Source organism: Oncorhynchus masou, chromosome 18, assembly GCF_036934945.1.
Source record: "Oncorhynchus masou masou isolate Uvic2021 chromosome 18, UVic_Omas_1.1, whole genome shotgun sequence".
Lineage (NCBI taxonomy): Eukaryota > Metazoa > Chordata > Actinopteri > Salmoniformes > Salmonidae > Oncorhynchus > Oncorhynchus masou.
In genome coordinates, this window is record NC_088229.1 from 8,694,792 (window position 1) to 8,713,909 (window position 19,118).

Genomic DNA, 19,118 nt, shown 5'->3' on the forward strand with positions numbered 1-19,118 from the left:
GGTGGAGATTCCTGCAGTCAGCATACCAATTGCACGCTCCCTCAAAAACTTGAGACATCTGAGGCATTGTGTTGTGTGACAAAGCTGCACATTTTAGAGTGGCCTTTTATTGTCCCCATCAGAAGGTGCACCTGTGTATTGATCATGCTGTTTAATCGTCTTCTTGATATGCCACTCCTGTCAGGTGGATGGATTATGCTCACTAACAAGGATGTAAACAAATTTGTGAACTACATTTGAGAGAAATAAGCTTTTTGTGCATTTGGGATATTTTATTTCAGCTCATGACATGGGACCAACACTTTACATGTTGAGTTTATATTTTATTACCGTGTAAAACGCCTTCACATGGAAACAGACTTGGAAGGTACAGGTTCCAGGTGTCAGAGGAAGGCCCTAATCAAATGGCTACCCAGACTATTTGCATTGCCTCCCCCCCCACACACACTCTTTTACGCTGCTGCTACTCTCTGTTATCTATGCATAGTCACTTTAATAACGCTACCTACATGTACATATTACCTCAATTACCTCGACTAACCGGTGCCCCCGCACATTGACTCTGTACCGGTACCCCCTGTATATAGCCTCCACAGTGACTCTGTACCGGTACCCCCTGTATATAGCCTCCACATTGACTCTGTACCGGTACCCCTGTATATAGCCTCACTATTGTTATTTTACTACTTTTGTTACTTTTATTTTTGTTATCTTTCTTAAAACTGCATTGTTGGTTAAGGGCTTGTACGTTAGCATTTCACCATTGTATACGGCGCATGTGACAAACACAATTTGATTTGAAAGCATTTGAAGAACAAACACAATTTCCAAGAATACTGCCAGCCTATCCTAGTTCCCAGCAACTACATTGACTGGTAGTTTTTTTTTTCCTTCTGTCAGACATCCCTGTCAGACATCCCTGTCAGACATCCCTGTCAGACATCTCTGTCAGACATCTCTGTCAGACATCTCTGTCAGACATCTCTGTCAGACATCTCTGTCAGACATCTCTGTCAGACATCTCTGTCAGACATAACTGTTAGAGATAACTGTTAGACAGCCCTGTTAGAGATAACTGTTAGACATCCCTGTTAGACATCCCTGTTAGACATCTCTGTTAGAGATAACTGTTAGACAGCCCTGTTAGACAGCCCTGTTAGACAGCCCTGTTAGACAGCCCTGTTAGACAGCCCTGTTAGACAGCCCTGTTAGACAGCCCTGTTAGACAGCCCTGTTAGACAGCCCTGTTAGACAGCCCTGTTAGAGATAACTGTTAGACAGCCCTGTTAGAGATAACTGTTAGACATCCCTGTTAGACATCCCTGTTAGACATCTCTGTTAGACATCTCTGTTAGAGATAACTGTTAGACAGCCCTGTTAGACAGCCCTGTTAGACAGCCCTGTTAGACAGCCCTGTTAGACAGCCCTGTTAGACAGCCCTGTTAGACAGCCCTGTTAGACAGCCCTGTTAGACAGCCCTGTTAGACAGCCCTGTTAGAGATAACTGTTAGACATCTGTTAGACATCTCTGTTAGAGATAACTGTTAGACAGCCCTGTTAGACATCCCTGTTAGACATCCCTGTTAGACATCCCTGTTAGACAATGCCTGTTAGACAATGCCTGTTAGACAATGCCTGTTAGACAATGCCTGTTAGACAATGCCTGCAGATCCCGTATCATCGAATAAACAATTCTCTCTGTAAGTGCTGAGTCTGCATGTCTTCAAGTAAAATATATATCCTCTTCTACAACCACCAACACGTTGCAACATATTCCATACTTCATTGATTGCTGATACAGCAAAGGACTAAGGACAGAGGTCAAAGAGGGACATTCAAATCAGTACACTGATAGGTGTGGAGTGCTGACAGACTAGGGTGCAAAATTGCAGTAACTTTCACAAAATCCCAGTTGGAAGAGTCCCGGAATGTCCCGGAATGTCCCGGAATCACAATGGAATGTACAGGAACTCCAGAATCCTTTTCGCCAGAAGGTATACCGGAAAACATGGGCATTTTCGGCCAGTTACCCAAGTTTTTGCTCCCCTATCTATGGACTCACCACAAGTCCTCTGCTGTCCTCGGATGATACTTTGTATTTGTGGAAAGGTGCACGACCTCTGTCTATCTATTGTAGTTGACAGTGTAGTGATGTTTATACTGTATTTGGTGTACTGATGTGTATATAGTGTACTGATGCATATAGTGTACTGATGTGTATAGTGTATATAGTGTACTGATGTGTATATAGTGTACTGATGCGTATAGTGTATATAGTGTACTGATGTGTATATAGTGTACTGATGCATATAGTGTATATAGTGTACTGATGTATATAGTGTACTGATGTATATAGTGTACTGATGTGTATAGTGTACTGATGCGTATAGTGTATATAGTGTACTGATGCATATAGTGTATATAGTGTACTGATGTGTATAGTGTACTGATGTGTATAGTGTACTGATGTGTACAGTGTACTGATGTGTACAGTGTACTGATGTGTACAGTGTACTGATGTGTACAGTGTATATAGTGTACTGATGTATATAGTGTACTGATGTATATAGTGTACTGATGTATATAGTGTACTGATGTGTATAGAGTACTGATGTGTATAGTGTACTGATGTGTGTAGTGTATATAACTTACTGATGTGTGTGGTGTACAGATGTGTGTAGTGTACAGATGTGAATAGTGTACAGATGTGTATAGTGTAGTGATCTGTATAGTGTATATATTGTACTGATGTGTGTAGTAGAAGGGACGATTTCAAGTTTTCATAACAAATCGGTAATCTGCATTTTTTGGACACCGATTATGGCCGATTACATTGCACTCCACGAGGAGACTGCGTGGCAGGCTGACTACCTGTTATGCGAGTGTAGCAAGGAGCCAAGGTAAGGTGCTAGCTAGCATTAAACATATCTTATAAAAAAACAATCAATCTTTACATAATCACTAGTTAACTACACAAGGTTGATGATATTACTCTAGCTTGTCCTGCGTAATTGATGCGGTGCCTGTTAATTTATCATTGGATCACAGCCTACTTCGCCAAACGGGTAATTTAACAAGCGCATTCGCGAAAAAAAGCAGTCGTTGTCCCAATGTCTACCTAACCATAAACATCAACGTCTTTCTTAAAATCCATACACAATTATATATTTTTAAACCTGCATATTTAGTTAATATTGCCTGATAACATACATTTATTTTAACTAGGGAAAATGTGTCACTTCTCTTGCGTTCTGTGCAACACAGTCAGGGTATATGCAGCAGTTTGGGCTACCTGGCTCGTTGCGAACTGTGTGAAGACCGTTTCTTCCTAACAAAAACAGCCAACTTCGCAAAAAGGGGGATAATTTAACAAAAGCGCATTTGCGAAAAAAGCACAATCGTTGCACGAATGTACCTTACCATAAACATCAATGCCTTTTTTTAATTTCACCTTTATTTAACCAGGTAGGCTAGTTGAGAACAAGTTCTCATTTGCAACTGCGACCTGGCCAAGATAAAGCATAGCAGTGTGAACAGACAACACAGAGTTACTCATGGAGTAAACAATTAACAAGTCAATAACACAGTAGAAAAAAAGGGGAGTCTATATACATTGTGTGCAAAAGGCATGAGGAGGTAGGCAAATAATTACAATTTTGCAGATTAACACTGGAGTGATAAATGATCAGATGGTCATGTACAGGTAGAGATATTGGTGTGCAAAAGAGCAGAAAAGTAAATAAATAAAAACAGTATGGGGATGAGGTAGGTGAAAATGGGTGGGCTATTTACCAATAGACTATTACAGCTGCAGCGATCGGTTAGCTGCTCAGATAGCAGATGTTTGAAGTTGGTGAGGGAGATAAAAGTCTCCAACTTCAGCGATTTTTGCAATTCGTTCCAGTCACAGGCAACAGAGTACTGGAACGAAAGGCGGCCAAATGAGGTGTTGGCTTTAGGGATGATCAGTAAGATACACCTGCTGGAGCGCGTGCTACGGATGGGTGTGACCAGTGAACTGAGATAAGGCGGAGCTTTACCTAGCATGGACTTGTAGATGACCTGGAGCCAGTGGGTCTGGCGACGAATATGTAGCGAGGGCCAGCCGACTAGAGCATACAAGTCGCAGTGGTGGGTGGTATAAGGTGCTTTAGTGACAAAACGGATGGCACTGTGATAAACTGCATCCAGTTTGCTGAGTAGAGTGTTGGAAGCAATTTTGTAGATGACGTCGCCGAAGTCGAGGATCGGTAGGATAGTCAGTTTTACTAGGGTAAGTTTGGCGGCGTGAGTGAAGGAGGCTTTGTTGCGGAATAGAAAGCCGACTCGATGTGATTTTCTTAAAATCTTAAAATCAATACACAGAAGTATATATTTTTAAACCTACATATTTAGTTAAAAGAAATTCACGTTAGCAGGCAATATTAAACTATGGAAATTGTGTCACTTCTCTTGCGTTCATTGCACACAGAGGCAGGGTATAGTTTGGGTCCCCTGGCTCGTTGAGAACTAATTTGCCAAAAATGTTACGTAATTATGACATAACATTGAAGGTTGTGCAATGTAACAGCAATATTTAGACTGATGGATGCCACCCGTTTGATACAATACGGAACGGTTCCGTATTTCACTGAAAGTATAAACGTTTTGTTTTCTAAATGATAGTTTCCAAATTTGACCATATTAATGACCAAAGACTCGTATTTCTGTGTGTTATTATAATAATGTCTATGATTGGATAAAGCAGCCTGACTGAGCGGTGGTAGGCAGCAGCAGGCTCGTAAGCATTCATTCAAACAGCACTTTACTGCATTTGACCGGCAGCTCTTTACAATGCTTCAAGCTGTGCTGTTTATGACCAAGCCTATTAACTCCCGAGATTAGGCTGGTAATACTATAGTACCTCTTAGAACATCCAATAGTCAAAGGTATATTAAATACAAATGGTATAGAAGGAAATAGTCCTATAATAACCAGAACCTAAAACTTCTTACCTGGGAATATTGAAGACTCATGTTAAAAGGAACCACCAGCATTCACATGTTCTCATGTTCTGAGCAAGGAACCTAAACGTTAGCTATTTTACATGGCACATTTTGCACTTTTACTTTCTTCCCCAACACTTTCTTCCCCAACACTTTTACTTTCTTCCCCAACACTTTTACTTTCTTCCCCAACACTTATGTATTAAGTTAAAATAAAAGTGTTAAGTCGGTATTGTTGTAATTGTCATTATTAAAAAAAAAAAATAAAAAAAAAAAATCGGCCGATTAATTGGTATCGGCTTTTTTGTTTGATCCTCCAATAATCGGTATTGAAAAATCATAATCGGTTGACCTCTAGTGTATATAGTTTACTGATTTGCATAATGTAATGATGTGTATTGTGTACCGATGTGTGTGGTGTTTATAGTATACTGATGTGAATAGTGTACTAATATTATTGTGATAATTAAGACCAACTTTTCAGCCTAAATTAAAAACTACAGGTTTGGGTCAAATCTGTGAAACCCTCTGTATTTTCAATTATTATGGTGGTAGCATCATGTCATGGGTATGCTTGTCATCGGCAGGGACTGAGGAGATTGTCGGGATCAAAATAAATATGAAAGGAGTGAAACCCAGGTAAAAATGTAAAGTGAAACACGTCTCAGTCTTTTGAAAACATAACCCTGGAATAGTTTTCTTTTTTTTCAGCGAGACAATTACACAAATTCTTATGCCAAAGACACAACAGAATAGTTTTCCAGTAGGTGTTGAGTGGTCGACTTTGACTAGGCACTGTATGTACATAATCTCTCAATATTTAAATACGAATATTCTATATTCATGAAAATACATATCCTGGATATTATACCTAAACATACACTACCGTTCAAAAGATTAGGATCACTTAGAAATGTCCTTGTTTATGAAAGAAAAGCACATATTTTGTCCATTAAAATAACATAAAATTGATCAGAAATTCAGTTTTGACATGGTTAATGATATAAATGACTATTGTAGCTGGAAATGGAAGATTTCCGTTGGTAGATTAGTGGGGTTCCGTGTGGTAGAGGGGACCAATCCAATTGACAAAATAGTTATGGTTATAGTGGCCCAAGAAAATTGTCCGATGGACCTATTCAGCTAGCAACCGATATGCTCTAGACAGCTAACGATTAGCAGGCCGCAGTTAGCAGATGAGCGTTCAGGTTAGTTGAATAACCCCCTCGGGCAGATAACGTCGGTAGACCAGTCGTGAAGGCCCGGTGGGGTCCAGATAGGTGATTGTAGCCCAGGAGTGGCTGATGGAACTCTTCAGCTAGCCGGAAGCAACAAGCAACAGCAAGCAAGCAACACTGAGCCATGCATGAAAGCACCAGCTGTTCCGGATGACTGTATGGTCACGCTCTCTGTAGCCGATGTAAGACCTTTAAACAGGTTAATGTTCATACTGATTACCAGGATGTGTACTCAGAGCATGCACTGACCAGCTGGCTAGTGTCATAACTGACATTTTCAACCTTTCCCTGACCCAGTCTGTAATACCAACATGTTTTAAGCTGACCACCATAGTCCCTGTGCCCAAGAACGCCAAGGTAACCTGTCTAAATAACTACCGCCATGTAGCACTCACATCTGTAGTCATGCAATGCTTTGAAAGGCTGGTCATGACTCACATCAACACCCTCATCCCGGAAACTCTAGACCCACGCCAATTCCCATACCGCCGCAACAGATCTACAGATGACGCATTCTCAATCACACTCCACACTGCCCTTTCCCACCTGGACAAAAGGAACACATATGTGAGAATGATGTTCATTGACGACAGCTCAGTGTTCAACAAAGCATACCTGGTAGTAGTTGTAGTTTTTTAAACAGTACCCTACCCCCAAGACCAATTTGTGTGTTAATTTGACAATTGAAAAAATAAATACTGCTTAAATACTGTATCACGTTTCAGGTAAAACCCAAGTGCAGACTGTGATGAAGTAACAATGTTGATTACAACAGGGGTAGGCAAACGACAGGTCAAGGCAGGCAGAGGTCGTAATCCAGAGTAGGGGCAAAAGTACCAGATGGCAGGTAGGCTCAGGGTCAGGGGCAGGCAGAGTGGTCAGGCAGGTGGGCATAGAGTCAGGACAGGTAATGGTCTAAACCAGGAGGGTGAGAAAAGAGAGACTGGGGAAAAGCAGGAGCTGAGAAACAAAACGCTGGTTGACTTGACAAACAAGACAAACTGGCAACAGACAAACAGAGAACACAGTTATAAGTACCTAGGGGATAATGGGGAAGATGGGCGACACCTGGAGGGGGTGGATACAAGCACAAGGACAGGTGAAACAGATCAGGGCGTGACACACTAATGCAGGTTGGATTGAATTGAACCCTAATCAACATTTTCAAGGTGATGATTACACTTTTCTTTCCAACACAATACTGCAATAAATGCACATTACAAAAATGTGTTTTGTGCGACATGTGGGATTTGGGTTTACACTGAAGTTGGCAAAAGATGTCAGCAACTCAGTGAGTTAACACTGTGGGCTAACTGTCCAGAGCCTTACCACTGTGAGCTAACTGTCCGGAGCCTTACCACTGTGAGCTAACTGTCCGGAGCCTTACCACTGTGAGCTAACTGTCCGGAGCCTTACCACTGTGAGCTAACTGTCCGGAGCCTTACCACTGTGAGCTAACTGTCCGGAGCCTTACCACTGTGAGCTAACTGTCCGGAGCCTTACCACTGTGAGCTAACTGTCCGGAGCCTTACCACTGTGAGCTAACTGCCCGGAGCCTTACCACTGTGAGCTAACTGCCCGGAGCCTTACCACTGTGAGCTAACTGCCCGGAGCCTTACCACTGTGAGCTAACTGCCTAAAGCCGTATATATGGTTACGATGCGCATCATCATTTTATTATCACAAATAAAGTGACTAAGTGGGCAGTTGAAGTCAGCGAGGAGGCAAATATTTGTGGGGTTCTTGCATTGAAATTGCATTAAATTCTGCTTATATCATGCTACTCCATCATAAACACAAAGTTCAAATTTCCGAGATTGTGAGTGCTTTTGAAGTGACAGGTTGCCACGAAATCTGTCGCCTATCTCTGTCGCCTATCTCTGTCGCCTATCTCTGTCGCCTATCTCTGTCGCCTATCTCTGTCGCCTATCTCTGTCGCCTATCTCTGTCGCCTATCTCTGTCGCCTATCTCTGTCGCCTATCTCTGTCGCCTATCTCTGTCGCCTATCTCTGTCGCCTTCTAGTAGTCGTGAGGACAAGGATTCAGCAGGACGCAGGCAGGTAGAGGTGGAAATGAGTGTTTACACAGTGCTGGTGTTTCAAAGATTATGTTAATATTTACAAGTGCATATACGAAGTTCTGTCTTTAAAATGTCAGCATTCAAGTGCATATACGAAGTTCTGTCTTTAAAATGTCAGCATTCAGCAGGCAAAACCTGTTTGAACCAACCAGGCTCAGATACAGCCTCTCCATGAGTTACCCAACCTTGAACTAAAGTAACTACAGCAACCGCAAACAGGCACTTGGCCACACCTATTCTTGGAGCACAGGCCAGGTACTGTATATCTATGCATGCTAAAGCATGTGTTCAGACAACATTAAAAACAGACACATACTCCCCAAAGAAACACAATGAAGAAATTCACAGTAAACTGACAGTAATTTGACAGTAGATTGGCATTAAACTGGTAAATGCAATTAAATAAACCAAAAGTTGTGCTGTTTGTGAGCTCTCCAAACAACATTCCCACTTGGAGAATGAGAATGGTATGAATGTATATTATATTTATTGAATTATAAACATTTCTGTAAGTAAACATTATAAATGAATGGGGGAATATGTTGCAAGGGGACAAGTACATTAGAGTGTCTAGTTTGAGAAACAGACTCCTCACAAGTCCTCAACTGGCAGCTTCATTAAATAGTACCCGCAAAACACCAGTCTCAACGTCAACAGTGAGGAGGCGACTCCGGGATGTTGGCCTCTTACGCAGAGTTCCTCTGTCCAGTGTTCTGTGTTCTTTTGCCCATCTTAATCTTTTCTTTATATTGGCCAGTCTGAGATATGTCTTTTTCTTTGCAACTCTGCCTTAATCTTAAATAAGCATGCCCCATTCAAGAAATTTAGAACCAGGAACAGATATAGCCCTAGGTTCTCTCCAGACCTGACTGCCCTTGACCAGCACAAAAACATCCTGTGGTTGTTCTGCATTAGCACCGAACAGCCCCCGTGATATGCAACTTTTCAGGGAAGTGAGGAAAGCCAAGGCTAGCTTTTTCCAAGCAGAAATTTGCTTCCTGTAACACAAACTCAAAAAAGTTCTGGGACAAGGGCCTCCCGGGTGGCGCAGTGGTTAAGGGTGCTGCGGTCATTTACATTTACATTTAAGTCATTTAGCAGACGCTCTTATCCAGAGCGACTTACAAATTGGACACAAATCAAATTTTATTTGTCACATACACATGATTAGCAGATGTTAATGCGAGTGTAGCGAAATGCTTGTGAGTGTAGCGAAATGCTTGTGAGTGTAGCGAAATGCTTGTGTTCAACACAATCACAATTGCTTTTTTGTCTTTTAAGCACAATTCAACACAGGCTTAACACCTAACAAACACTTTGTACTTAAAAATAAATAATTGAAACATAGGCCAAGACCTGTTGTTAACACATATTCCAATGATAATGCCTTGAATTTTTCCTGGGAAGAAAACACATTTGCTAAACTTGTCATGGGCTTACCCCTTGGCCATTGGCTCAACCTGCCCAGGGCAAACATTTTGATGATAAGGACACACTTATGCTAGGTTTAGGACCTCATAATGAAGCTTAGAGACCCCAACCGATTTATAGAACAATCTAATAGCTGCAATATGTAATTTTTGGGCAGCCATACCAAATTCACATAGAAATGTTAGTTACAGATCTGTCCTTTTCAATGAAAGCAAGTTTAAGAAGCGGTAGATATGTTCTATGTGCAATATTTCTATGCTTTCCATAATTAAGTTGAATTTTCTGTCATTTTACTTTTCCACACCAGCTTCAAACAGCTGAAAATACAATATCATTGGTTATTGAAAATATATTTCACAGCGGTTTAAATGGTACAATGATTCTCTACACTATGCTTGTTTTCCCACAAACTGAAATTAGGCGAACTATTCAAATTTTTGCAACCAGGAAACGGCAGAGTGATTTCTGCATATTGCACATTTAAAATGATCTACTTCGGTTTAGATATAAGCATCATGAAACCTCTAAGACAATATATTCATTTGACTTGGTGAAAATTAGTTTTTTGAACCCAAGTTGTTTACCACTTTCTCCATGTGGTTTTTTCCATCACAGACTTCTTGAAATGATGACCTCTTCTTAAATATTTGGTCGAATGATTAATGTTGCGTATGGTTTCCTAGAAACAATGGTGGCTGAATTGAACCCTTTCGCTCAATTTACCCCACTCTCCCCTACAGCTTTATAGTCAGTATCCTAAATAGCAAAACTATTCCTGGCCAGGAGGACCGAAACTGTTACAGGTTGGTGGAGAGTACGATACCGATACACCTGCTAAACTTCATAATAGTAAACATACCTGAGTGCTCGACGTTGGCGGTATCTGCGAATCCTTGTGTCGCTCAGGTGAGATGTTATTTTTTACTCGAACTGAATAAAAACTTTCACCTGATTGAAAATATGAAACAAATGGTCTTTGAGAAAGAACACAGCTAATACGCTTCCCGTATGGCTACCTTGGCCACGCGGTCATCCCCATCTTCAAAGGGGGGGGGACACTCTTGACCCAAACTGCTACAGACCTATATCTATCCTACCCTGGCATTCTAAGGTCTTCGAAAACCAAGTCAACAAACAGATTACTGACCATTTAGAATCCCCAGTACCTTCTCCGCTATGGAATCTGGTTTCAGAGCTGGTCATGGGTGCACCTCAGCCACGCTCAAGGTCCTAAACGGTATCATAACCGCCATTGATAAGAAACAATACTGTGCAGCCATATTCATCGACCTGGCTAAGGCTTTCGACTCTGTCAATCACCACATCCTTATCAGCAGACTCAACAGCCTTGGTTTCTCAAATGATTGCCTCGCCTGGTTCACCAACTTCTTCTTCGATAGAGTTCAGTGTGTCAAATCGGAGCGACTGTTGTCCGGGCCTCTGGCAGTCTCTATGGGGGTGCCGCAGGGTTCAATTCTTGGGCCGACTCTTCTCTGCATACATCAATGATGTCGGTCTTGCTGCTGGTGAGTCTCTGATCCACCTCTACGCAGACGACACCATTCTGTAGACTTCTGGCCCTTCTTTGGACACTGTGTAAACAACCCTCCAGACGAGCTTCAATGCTATACAACTCTCCTTCCGTGGCCTCCAACTGCTCTTAAATACAAGTAAAACTAAATGCATGCTATTCAACTGATCGCTGCCCGCACCTGCCCGCCCGTCAAGCATCACTACTCTGGACGGTTTTGACTTAGAATATAACTACAAATACCTAGTTGTCTGGTTAGACTGTAAACTCTCCTTCCCGACTCATATCAAACCTCTCCAATCCAAAATGAAATCTAGAATTGGTTTCCTATTTTGCAACAAATCATCCTTCACTCATGCTGCCAAACATACCCTCGTAAAACTGACCATCCTACTGATCCTCCATTTGGCGATGTCATTTACAAAATAGCCTCCAACACTCTACTCAACAAATTAGATGCAGTCTATCACATTGCCACCCGTTTTGTCACCAAAGCCCCATATACTACCCACCACTGCGACCTGTATGCTCTCGTTGGCTGTCCCTCGATTCATACTTGTCACCAAACCCACTAGGTTCCAGGTCATCTACAAGACCCTGCTAGGTAAAGCCCCGCCTTATCTCAGCTTGCTGGTCACCATAGCAGCACCTACCCGTAGCACGCACTCCAGCAGGTATATCTCACTGGTCTCCCCCAAAGCCAATTCCTCCTTTGGCCGCCTCTCCTTCCAGTTCTCTGCTGCCAATGACTGGAACGAACTACAAAAATCACTGAAACTGGAGACACTCTTCTCCCTCACTAGCTTTAAGCACCAGCTGTCAGAGCAGCTCACAGATCACTGCACATAGCACATCTGTAAATAGCCCAAACAACTGCCTCATCCCCTACTGTATTTATCTTGCTCCTTTGCACCCCAGTACTTCTACTTTGCACATTCATCTACTGCACATCTCCCTTTCCAGTGTTTATTTTTGTATTTACATCGCCACCATGGCCTATTTATTGCCTTACCTCCCTTATCTCACCTCATTTGCACACATTGTATATAGACTTGTTTTTCTACTGTATTATTGACTGTATGTTTTTTTTTTGTGCAGATGTTGCCTTTACTCCATGGCTTCTGGGTTATGTACATATGGTCACTGTAGGGACGACGTTGTCGATGCACTTATTAATGAAGCCGGAAACTAAAATCCTCAAAGCCATCGGATGAATCCCGAAACATATTCCAGACTGTGCTAACGAAACAGTCCTGTAGCTGGTTCACCAAGCAAAAACCTGATACAAAAGAATGCTATAAGTACATAAATTGTTTGCTCAGTGGGAAATTAATATCCAACTAGTCAGTGAGTTTGTAATTTGTGACAGCAACTATGTGAGCTAATTACAGTATTATAGACACTATATCCTGGGATTCCCTATGATCTATGTAGAAGAACCCCTTAAAGTATTATAGACACTATGTCCTGGGATTTTCTATGATCTTCTAGTTAGAAAATGGCGCCACACCAAACTGGAAGTCTTCCGACTAGCTTGGAAAGACAGTACCGTGCAGTATCGAAGAGTCCTCACTGATGCTCGATCATCCTATTTTTCCAACTTAATTGAGAAAAATAAGAACAATCCAAAATGTATTTTTGATACTGTCACAAAGCTAACTAAAAAGCAGCATTCCCCAAGAGAGGATGGCTTTCACTTCAGCAGTAATAAATTCATGAACTTCTTTGAGGAAAAGATCATGATCATTAGAAAGCAAATTACGGACTCCTCTTTTAATCTGCGTATTCCTCCAAAGCTCAGTTAGGGTTAGAGTCTGCACAACTCTGCCAGGACCTAGGATCAAGGGAGACACTCAAGTGTTTTAGTACTATATCTCTTGACACAATGATGAAAACAATCATGGCCTCTAAACCAAGCTGCATACTATTCCAACTATTCCCTATTCCAACTAAACTACTGAAAGAGCTGCTTCCTGTGTTTGGTCCTCCTATGTTGAACATAATAAAACGTCTCTATCCATCAGATGTGTACCAAACTCACTAAAAGTGGCAGTAATAAAGCCTCTCTTGAAAAAGCCAAACCTTGACCCAGAAAATCTAAAAAACTCAAATTGGCCTATCGAATCTCCCATTCCTCTCAAAGAAAATAGAAAAAGCTGTTGGGCAGCAACTCACTGGCTTCCTGAAGACAAACAATGTATACGAAATGCTTCAGTCTGGTTTTAGACCCCATCATAGCACCGAGACTGCACTTGTGAAGGTGGTAAATTACCTTTTAATGGCGTCAGACCGAGGCTCTGCATCTGTCCGGTCTGCATCTGTCCTCGGGCTCCTAGACCTTAGTGCTGCTTTTGATACCGTCGATCACCACATTCTTTTGGAGAGATTGAAAACCCAAATTGGTCTACACGGACAAGTTCTGGACTGATTCTTCTGTTGAATCTCACAATTAATCTTGATGGTTGTACAGTCGTCTCAAACAAAACTGTGAAGGACCTCGGCGTTACTCTGGACCCTGATCTCTCTTTTGACGAACATATCAAGACTGTTTCAAGGACAGCTTTTTTCCATCTACGTAACATTGCAAAAATCAGAAATGTTCTGTCCAAAAATTACGCAGAAAAATTCATCCATGCTTTTGTCACTTCTAGGTTAGACTACTGCAATGCTCTACTTTCCGGCTACCCGGATAAAGCACTAAATAAACATCAGTTACTGCTAAATACGGCTGCTAGAATCCTGACTAGAACCAAAAGATTTGATCATATTACTCCAGTGCCTCTCTACACTGACTTCCTGTAAGGCAAGGGCTGATTTCAAGGTTTTACTGTTAACCTACAAAGCATTACATGGGCTTGCTCCTACCTATCTTTCTGATTTGGTCCTGCCGTACATACCTACACGTACGTTACAGTCACAAGACACAGGCCTGCTAATTGTCCATAGAATTTCTAATCAAATAGCTGGAGGCAGGGCTTTCTCCTGTAGGGCTCCCTAATGGTCTGCCTACCCATGAGAGAGACGCAGACTCGGTCTCAACATTTAAGTCTTTATTGAAGACTCATCTCTTCAGTAGGTCCTATGATTGAGTGTAGTCTGGCCCAGGAGTGTGAAGGTGAACGGAAAAGGCACTGGAGCAACGAACTGCCCTTGTTGTCTCTGCCTGGCCAGTTCTCTCTCCACTGGGATTCTCTGCCTCTAACCCAATTACAGGGACTGAGGCACTGGCTTACTGGTGCTCTTTCATGCCGTCCCTATGAGGGGTACCTTTTCCAGACCTGCTGTTTTCAACTCTCTAGAGACAGCAGGAGCGGTAGAGATACTCTCAATGATCGGCTATGAAAAGCCAACTGACATGTTCTCCTGAGGTGCTGACCTGTTGCACCCTCAACAACTACTGTGATTATTATTATTTGACCATGCTGGTTATTTATGAACATTTGAACATCTTGGCCATGTTCTGTTATAATCTCCATTCGGCACAGCCAGAAGAGGACTGGCCACCCCCCTCAGAGCCTGGTTCCTGTCTAGGTTTCTTCCTAGATTTAGGTTTTTCCTAGCCACTGTGCTTCTACACCTGCATTGCTTGCTGTTTGGGGTTTTAGGCTGGGTTTCTGTACAGCACTTTGAGATATCAGCTGACGTAAGAAGTATTATCGACACTATGTCCTGGGATGTAGAAGAACCCTTTACCTTCTAAAGACTCTTGTGTGGCTTGTGAGCATCACAGGGCAAAACAGTGCGTGTTCGTGAGAGTCTCAGATCTTCATAGGTGGGCCATAATAGTTTGTAGCTCAAACTGTTCGGACTATACAGCCGTTTTTGTGAGAAAAACAGTTTTTGGGATCCGCCCTTGTCTCACAGACACCGCTCTAAGTCAGCAACTGTTAATCACAGACGACTGTCTGGTATCTATGCAGAAGAAATAGACTAATCCCATGCAACAACCCAGCAGTCTGTAGCTCAAACACACAATGTTTAAAAAAGGGTTAGAAGCCATAAATCACGCCGACGATGGGACTCAAAGTGTTTCTACTACAGAGTGATTCTGCATTAACAATTGTAGCCTACAGATGTCGGATCTTGATTTGATCACTCGTGTTGCTGACAATGTATGAGTTTTCAAAAGGCTTCTAATGTTTGGAATTTCCACTCTGAAATGTCAGGCATGATTTTCCCCTATAAACCCTTAAAAAAAATGTAAATTTAATTATAATCCACATAATAATTATTTTCCCGCTGTAGCAAACTGGCTCAAATTAAGATCCTACATCTGTACCTACAGCACAATAACCGAGGCTACTGCTCACACTGGAGTGAGATTATTTTCAGCTCCACTTATACCAGATTGCATCAGTGTTGCAAACCGCAACTCGGTTTGGATGAATTCCATCACTCAAACGTTGAGAGGGGGCGAGCAGGCGATATCGTCATCAGTGAGTCAATAGCTCAGTTGGAACACAAGCAAGCCCAGGCATTTAATGAACGATGATCAGGATTGGGAAACCCGTAGAATAAAATAGTAACATAATAATCTATATGGGAATACATTGGCGAATGGAGAGAGAGAAACACACCCCACAGAGCCCCAGGACAGCAGCACAATTAGACCCAACCAAATTATGAGAAAACAGAAAGATAATTACTTGACACATTGGAAATAATTAACAAAAAAACAGAGCAAACTAGAATGATATTTGGCCTTAAACAGAGAGTACACAGTGGCAGAATACCTGACCACTGTGACTGACCCTAACTTAAGGAAAGCTTTGGCTATGTACTGACTAAGTGAGCATAGCCTTGCTATTGAGAAAGGCCGCCGTAGGCAGACATGGCTCTCAAGAGAAGACAGGCTATGTACTCACTACCCACAAAATGAGGTGGAAAATGAGCTGCACTTCCTAACCTCCTGCCCAATGTATGACCATATTAGAGAGACATATTTCCCTCAAATTACACAGATCCACAAAGAATTCAAAAACAAATCCAATTTTGATAAACTCCCATATCTACTGGGTGAAATTCCACAGTGTGCCATCACAGCAGCAAGATTTGTGACCTGTTGCCACAAGAAAAGGGCAACCAGTGAAGAACAAACACCATTGTAAATACAACCCATATTTATGCTTATTTATTTTCCATTGTGTACTTTAATCATTTGTACATTGTTACAACACTGTATATATTATGACATTTGTAATGTCTATTGTTTTGAATCTTCTGTATGTGTAATGTTTACTGTTAATTTTTATTGTGTATTTCACTTTTGTATATTGTCTACCTCACTTGCTTTGGCAATGTTAACACGTTTCCCATGCCAATAAAGCCCCTTGAATTGAGTTGAGAGCGAGAAAGAGGGGGGGGGAAAGACAGAGAGAGACAGAAAGAGTGAGAAAGAGGGGGGGAGGGAGACAGAAAGAGGGGGGGAGAAAGAGAAAGGGGGGAGACAGAGAGAGCGAGAAAGAGGGGGAGACAGAAGAGCGAGAAAGAGGGGGGAGACAAAGAGCGAGAAAGAGGGGGGGACAGAAGACAGAAAGAGCGAGAAAGAGGGGGGAGACAGAGAGAGCGAGAAAGAGGGGGGGAGACAGAGAGAGCAAGAAAGAGGGGGGGGAGACAGAGAGAGCGAGAAAGAGGGGGAGACAGAGAGAGCGAGAAAGAGGGGGGGAGACAGAGCGAGAAAGAGGGGGAGACAGAGCGAGAAAGAGGGGGAGACAGAGCGAGAAAGAGGGGGGAGACAGAGCGAGAAAGAGGGGGGGGAGACAGAGCGAGAAAGAGGGGGGAGAGAAAGAAAGGGGGGGAGACAGAGAGAGCGAGAAAGAGGGGGGGGGAGACAGAGAGAGCGAGAAAGAGGGGGGGGAGACAGAGAGAGCGAGAAAGAGGGGGGGGAGACAGAGAGGGGGGAGCGAGAAAGAGGGGGGGAGACAGAGAGAGCGAGAAAGAGGGGGGGAGACAGAGACAGAGAGGGAGAGACAGAGACAGAGAGGGGGAGACAGAGAGAGGGAGACAGAGAGAGGGAGAGACAGAGAGGGGGAGAGACAGAGAGGGGGAGAGACAGAGAGGGGGAGAGACAGCCAGACAGACAGACTTTTCCTCTTTAGGAAATTTTCCCATCTACCACCGCTGTAGACAAAGCATTAAAGCCACACGCCTTCATTTGTGCATATCTTCAAAGAGTGGGCCACCAACAAAAAGCATTATTTCAAGTCTACCGTCGCCGTGCTACTACTATCCACATAAACATTAGATCTGGGAATGTTTGGAACAGACTCGTTAGAACATGACGCTGGTTAGTTCAATGGTAGGGAATGTGTATGAGTGTGAGTTAGGATTGAGACAGAACATATACAGCTTCTAAAGGTTCAAGTGCTGAAGGAATATGAATCATGTTCACTATAAGTGGACACGGAGACACTAAGTACGGGGATGATGAGAAAACACTACAGAGAACATTACCATAAACACATCATCAGACTTGACAGATTTACACTAGTTAGCCAGTAGTAATTTCTTCAAAAATGTAGCTAAAGGCACAAGGGTGAATGACAAGTAGAAGGACAGGGGGGAAATGACAAGTAGAAGGACAGGGGGGAAATGACAAGTAGAAGGACAGGGGGAAATGACAAGTAGAAGGACAGGGGGAAATGACAAGTAGAAGGACAGGGAGGAAATGACAAGTAGAAGGACAGGGAGAAAGGATAGGTAAAGGGACAGGGAGGAAATGACAAGTAGAAGGACAGGGAGGAAATGACAAGTAGAAGGACAGGGAGGAAATGACAAGTAGAAGGACAGGGAGAAAGGATAGGTAAAGGGACAGGGGGAAAGACAGGTGTGGGTGTACGGTGCTATACCTGTTGTGCTCTTTAGATAGCATGGTGGAAGGTGGGCTGTGAAGCAGCAGCAGAGATTTGAAAAGTGTCTACTGTGTATTGTAGCGTCTTCCTCTGGTGTGTGGATAGGGAGATAAATCTACAGCTGTCTCAAGGTTAACCTGCAACAACAAAACAGGCACATACAAGTTAGAAATAACATGAAAATCTCCCTTTGCATAAGAGGTTTTTAACCTCAAGGGACTTTTCTGGATCGACAATTTATTTATATTTTTTACTTAACCTTTATTTAACTTGGCAAGTTAGATAAAGGTTAGGTAAAATTGAAAATCAGGACAACAGTGGGACTTGTCTCGGTAGAAAATTTTCCCTGACTGAAGACATAGTTTCATACTAAAATAACAACACATCAAAACATGAGCATGAAGAGAAGTGAGTTGTCGTCATGACAGGATGGGTAGACGTTCTTAATGTCTTCCCAGAGTTATCATAGGCCTAAAAGATCACTCAGGATGAACTATATACAGTGGGGCAAAAAAGTATTTAGTCAGCCACCAATTGTGCATGTTCTCCCACCCAAAGCCACGCACGCTGTCTGTCAGGTACAGGTGAAACCGGTGAGCATTTGCCCACTGAAGTCGGTTACGACGCCAAATTGCAGTCGGGTCAAGACCCTGGTGAGGACAACGAGCACGCAGATGAGTGTCCCCGATACGTTTTCTGACATTTGGGCAGAAATTCTTCAGCTGTGCAAACCCACAGTTTCATCAGCTGTCCAAGTGGCTGGTCTCAGACAAACCCACAGTTTGATCAGCTGTCCAAGTGGCTGGTCTCAGACAAACCCACAGTTTCATCAGCTGTCCAGGTGGCTGGTCTCAGACAAACCCACAGTTTGATCAGCTGTCCAAGTGGCTGGTCTCAGATAGTCTCGCAGGTGAAGAAGCAGGATGTGGAGGTCCTGGGCTGACGTGGTTACACGTGGTCTGCAGTTGTGAGGCTGGTTGAACACACTGCAAAATTCTTTA

General features: G+C 42.7%; 1 protein-coding gene across 1 annotated transcript in view; it reads right to left on the bottom strand.

Annotated features, from left to right (window-relative positions):
- Positions 1-19,118, bottom strand: part of slc16a4 (solute carrier family 16 member 4) — an 85,419-nt gene that overhangs the window by 54,111 nt on the left and 12,190 nt on the right. Inside the window, exon 2 of the mRNA XM_064922087.1 lies at positions 18,115-18,254. Within this exon, the coding sequence (XP_064778159.1) occupies positions 18,115-18,137 (23 nt within the window). The 5' untranslated portion in view covers positions 18,138-18,254. The remainder of the gene's footprint in view (positions 1-18,114; positions 18,255-19,118) is intronic.